Source organism: Dipteris shenzhenensis, chromosome 3, assembly GCF_047967505.1.
Source record: "Dipteris shenzhenensis isolate YYH24624 ecotype China chromosome 3, Dip_SZ_1.0, whole genome shotgun sequence".
Lineage (NCBI taxonomy): Eukaryota > Viridiplantae > Streptophyta > Polypodiopsida > Gleicheniales > Dipteridaceae > Dipteris > Dipteris shenzhenensis.
Genome location: NC_141598.1, coordinates 18,966,036 through 18,971,543, shown reverse-complemented (window position 1 = coordinate 18,971,543; position 5,508 = coordinate 18,966,036). Strand labels below are relative to the sequence as shown.

Here is a 5,508-nt window from a genome sequence, read left to right as displayed (position 1 = left end):
TTTTTTGCCTTGAAAATGGAAATTGCACAAGAAAAACACATACTTTGACCCCTTTCTTCCACCCCTCCTTCGTTGACCCTTGAAAAACATTGCCAAACATTTTCAGAAATTATTGTTTGTCTATAAGACAATTGATTACTCACAATATCATGGGTAGGACAAAAACTATAAAAGTAACCAATGAATGCTACTTTTTGAACATAAAACATCACACTAGAATGTCAAAAGTTATGAAATTCCTCGCTCGAACCATCACCTCACTCGAACGTAGTCGCTCGAATTCTGGTAATCCTCGGGTCGAGGTAGGGGTAAAATTGGCCTTTTTTTTGGGGGGGGGGGGCTTGGTCTTAAGGTTTGGTGTGAATGAGCATGAAGCAGATTAAGGAGCTTGCTCAAGAGAGAGACAGGGAGAGAGATAGAGAGACAGAGTCTTGGCGGACTGAAAGAGGGATGTCAGCATGACACACACACACACACACACACACAGAGAACATTGCCAGGTATCATGTGGAAAAGGGTGCCATGTGTCGTGCAATGGAGGAGACTCTCTTTCTCTCTCTCTCTTATCTCTCTCTAATTTCTCTCTATACCTCTTATGCCTATGTGTGTTTCTCTGTCTCTCTCTCGCTTATCTCTCTAGAGAGAGAGAATATTGCAAGGTATCTTCTGGAAAAGGGTGCCATGTGTCGTGCAATGGAGGAGACTCTCTCTCTCTCTCTTGTGTGAGTATATACTTCGTGTAGGTCAATCGCTACCACATCATTTGGTCCACGAATTTCCAACACGTCATGTGGTCTGCGCAGTCTGCGATTTTGCGACACGTCATCTTGTCTGTGCATTCTTGCGTTGTCCATAGGTCCAATCAGGGATAAAATTTGAGCAGGGCGGGACTAATTAAATTGGAGTAGGTGGCTCACACGAGCCACGTCCACTTGGGAATCGTAAATCATTCATGCTCTTTGGATTCCCTAAGATCGGAATCCGGATTTCATCTAAACATATGATTTTTTTTTAAAAAAACCAGTTTTTCATTTGACAATTAAAATAGATTGACGTTTTTCATGTGAAAATGACAAAAGCTATTTTGCATTGTCATTTGACAAAGAAATTCTAAATCAATGTGTAATTGACACAAAAAAGGGCTAATGACATAGATATCCTTGTCAAATTTTGTCCCTGGGTCCAATGGTTCATTGCAGTCCAGCTTTGATCCAGTGGTCCCGGCTGCAGTCTACGAGTTTGCTGGCTCAGTCGCCGGCAAAACCATCAAGTCAGCACGTGAACTCTGGAGTAGACTGAGGACAGTCTGTGCGAGGCGGACGTGACACATGGCCCACTCAGCGAACAGACTGCTGTAGCGCCAGTCGTACGTGGACTCTGGAGTAGACTGAGGACAGTCCGCGAGGCGGACATAACACGTGGCCCACTCAGCGAACAGACTGATGCAGCGCAATCTGGCACCTCGTCTGCTTATTGTCCGTGGTCACCACGTGTTGTGGTTGTGCACCAAATCCCCTATGAACATCCAAGGCTCCAAGTGGTGCTCCTCTGAACCTCCGCCTAAGAATTGCTCCATTTGAAAACCTCTCCTTAAAGAATAGAGAGAAGAGAAGAGAAGAGAAGAGATGTGAAAATGTGGATTGTGCTCTCCTAGTGCAACATTCAAACCCTAGAAACTCCATAAGAGAGATAGGCACATTCAAGTCAATGTATTCCAAAATGTCCTTGTCAACAATAAAAGAGACGCTCCTTGCTTCACAGCATCTTCTCATGTACCTTAGCTCATACCTTCACCCCTAATTATGTGCACATGCATGGCACGATATCTCTCAACAGCTTGTGTGCTGCCCTCCTCCTCGCGCCTCTCTTATCCCCTTCCTGGGTCCCCCTTGCCCCACTCCCTCTCTTTTTCTCAATGCCCTCCCCCTTCTCTTAGAGCCCTCCCCGTCACCCCTCTCTCCCTATCCCACGCCCCTCTCCCTCTCCTCCCCTCCTTCTTTCCCTCCTCAATCAGGTTAAGCTGAAGTGAGGCTACGTTAGGTTGATGACCTCTCGTGTTGCAAGCATGCCAAAAAACATGGGCAGATTTGTGTCATTTGTGTCCGAGTGGAGCTTGTTCAGGACACCTCAGTACCAGCCTCAAGCATTCCCCATGCTCCAGGTCCTCTTCACCTTGTTCTTTGCTCTCTGTTGTGTTGTTGTTGCTTGTGTCTTCTCTGTAATCCAATGGCGCACCAGACCTCTTACCCTTCACACAATCACCATCTCCAACGCTTCCCTCATCAGTGCTTTGCCTTCTGATTACATCTGCGATTGTAGCTTGCCCGCATACCTCCAAGGCGTGCAATCTATTCACACTTCGAATTCATCACTCCAACCCGCTCGTTGCTACCGAAAGGATGCCTTGCAAACCGTCACCGTTGTCCAATTCTCCAACAATTCCGTGCCTCACCTTCCAGACGTCCTTTCAGATGGCATGCCGCATGCACAGCCCAGCTTCAACACGTTCCACAATGGATTTAGCGTCATGCAAAGCCCACGAGAGCTTGACCTGTGGAATGGAGATCCGGATAACATTTTAGGTAGTCGGATTTTTACCTCGCCGTCCTTGGAAGGTTCGTACCAAAGCTAGCTTAGATTCATTCGTACGTCTTGTTGATCTTGCAGAATATGGTAGCTCGCCATTTTATAATCTGCTTATGCTGTGTTTGCTTCGATGTCTAGGGGATGCATCCCTATCGCTCTCCCTGAACAGAGTGGTGAATGCTCTGTACTTCGACTTTCCTCGAGGTTATATGCGCATGGCTATTCGGTACGGATGCAGTAATTGCACCTATTGTGGGCTTGACAAGCTCCTGGATCTCCCAGGTTTTCAGAATATCGACGTAAGGTCTTGGGCCTCGTGCGATGGATGGGGCGCTGCGGGAGCCAACTGCCTCCACCATGATGACCCTAGTGGCTATGAAGGAAGGTGCATCATCTACCCTACTTATGATTTTCCCATGACAGCTCGCCTAAACAAATTCCTGACAACATTCATGACCATGCCTTATATAAGCTACATAACTGGCACCAGCGATCATAGCGATGGATTTATCGATCTGGATCTGTTCATACTTTATCTGAATGTGAGCAACTTCATAGGAAATGTACCAATGACTTACGGCTTTTTGGAGGTGGACAAGCTCAGTTCAGCATGGCTTAAGCTCGTGGAGCAGTTTCCGGGTATACGGAACAGCTGCATGGAAAATGCTACTATCGAAATCTGTAACGGGACCAGCTTTTGCAATGCCTTCAAAACAAGTGCAGATCTTGGGAGCTCAAGCATTAGCTTAGCTTGCACAGACTTCAGGGATGACTACAATTTATGCATGCAGTTAGCCAACACTTCAGGAAACGGCTACTGGGACGGAACTCTTTGTACTCAAAATTTTAGCTGCCGCAAAGTGCCCCAACACAGCGTCGTCTACAATTTGACAGGGGATAACGATGACAACAGACTGATGGGTGGAAGGATGAAGCAAAGCTTCAACGACACATATGCGTGGGGAGTTTGCAGCAATACATATGGGAATGTATTTCGCCATGGTGATGAACTATGGGCTACAGAATGTACAGATGCTGGGTTATGTCATTTGACGGGGCGATATAACCGCATAAACGATCCATCTTGGGAAGAACCCAAAAGCTCACCAGATCTACTTTTGTACACCACGCCCTTATACACATGCTACGCATCAAGAAAGCAGAAGCTGTTATCATGGGCCATCAATACTGCAGGGGTAATGTTTGGGTGGTTCTCCAGCCTGCTACTGGTGGTTCGGTGCATGTATTTTTTTATGGGCTTTGTTGCAGAAAGGATGATTAAAGGGAAGAAGAGTAGTACCCAGGGTGATGATGCATCTTTAGAAGGAAAATCAGAGAATAGTCATGTAGAGTTAACTCCTTGCGAGAGAGCATTGGAGGTAAAGCCACTTTTCCCAGCCTCAAGGCGAAACTCCTTGCGAGAGAGCATTGGAGGGAAAGCCACTTTTCCCAGCCTCGAGGCGAACCGCTTCGTTACACACTTTTCTGCAACGTTTCCAAACTGAATGGTTGTTTGGAAACCTTACACTCTAGACATTACAATGGCTATTACAATGATCATTGTATTTATAATGTATGTATGTACGTATGTGGTTGAAGAAGAAATGTTTATATACGGGCACGTTCAGCACCAGCAAATATTTTTAAGATGGGCAGCCTAGAGGGATGTTTTAGTTTTTAGAGCTCTCATTAAGCCATGTGTCACCATCTTAAAAGTTCATCCTCCAAAGATCCAATGGTGCTTTATTTTGGAATGATGACATTTCGAAAAAAGCATTTGGCCTGTTAAAACGAGATCTTTATACCCAATCTGATCGAGGATAGATCAAGAACAATCCTCCTCCTCTATGGTCACTTAGAACGTCCTTTTACGACTGTGGTTTGGCTCCAAGCTTGCTATGTGACCTTTCTGAGAAGGCATTTCTCTCCTCCAGAACAAAAACACGGCCTTTGCTTTAAAACAATTGTCAATGATCCTGCCACTAATTTATGTCATTGAAATTCAAATTGAGAAGAGTTGCCAAGGTTTTGTTGGCAGTGTAAGAATCATCAACAAAGGTGGACAACCATGAGTTCGGCAAGCTCATCATTCCATAGCAAGAAAACTTCTATACATAAGAAACATGTCTTGAACGAGATGAAAGTCTAGTTGGCATCGAACAGATCATTAGGAGTGCATGAAGCAATTCCCTGCAAAATTGAAGCCTTAGTGCGAGGGAGGGGTCAGAGAGGTGGTCAAGAAGCAGGGTTCAATGATAGGGCCACCGATGTCGTCATTGGATTGGCAACAACCCAGAGTGTTTCGTGGACAATTTTTCAGAGGAATTTGAGTCATCTTTGTTGGAACACGTCAGACGTGGCCACCGGTTTATATAGCAAAGTCGTTGTGATTGTTCCTTACACTGAGTACATCGCCATCACGTTCACATGAATTCCACCGGCTGGGCTACTCTTACAGAGTTTGTGAAATGTCTTACACGGACTTGCAAATGCAAAGTGAGAACGGAGAAGGGTTGGTTTGTAAGATACATCCACAGGGCACTAGAGACGCTTCTCAAAGAAAGTCTAGGGAGAGAGTGGAAATCACCAATCAATGAATTAATTTGGGAGTGGCGGAAGGAGCAAGCTTACACACTAGGCAGGGGACAATTTTGATTTTGAGGGAGCATTCAATGCTCCCCCTGCCCTGTCTAAGTCCTTTCACTTTACCTTAAATGGTGAAAAGGTAGGAAAGCATGCAGAGAAGCTCGTGCATAGTGCCACTTTTATCCCTCCTGCAATATTGAAGATTGTAAACAATGTGGGGTGGAACAATTATGGATTTTGACATTTTCCAATTAATAGTGATGCAATTAATTTTGATGTTTTGAATGGTTTTGTTTCATGTCAATATCAAGTTTTTTCCAAAAAAATTATAATTTT

The 5,508-nt window shown here is 45.0% G+C and overlaps 1 protein-coding gene across 4 annotated transcripts; it reads left to right on the top strand.

Annotated features, from left to right (window-relative positions):
- The first annotated feature begins 1,887 nt into the window (after positions 1–1,887).
- Positions 1,888–4,464, top strand: LOC147903477 (uncharacterized). Of its 4 annotated transcripts, none has more exons than XM_087372735.1 (3): positions 1,888–2,615; positions 2,725–2,971; positions 3,077–4,464. In XM_087372735.1, exons 1-3 carry the CDS (start codon positions 2,045–2,047, stop codon positions 4,089–4,091), a joined length of 1,833 nt encoding a protein of 610 aa, XP_087228861.1. In that variant the 5' UTR covers positions 1,888–2,044; the 3' UTR covers positions 4,092–4,464. The 4 variants fall into 4 exon arrangements, with proteins under 4 accessions (XP_087228861.1, XP_087228860.1, XP_087228862.1 ...); XM_087372734.1 differs by having other exon boundaries at positions 3,059–4,464; XM_087372736.1 differs by having other exon boundaries at positions 1,888–2,161; positions 2,472–2,615; positions 2,725–4,463.
- The last annotated feature ends 1,044 nt before the right edge of the window (positions 4,465–5,508 follow it).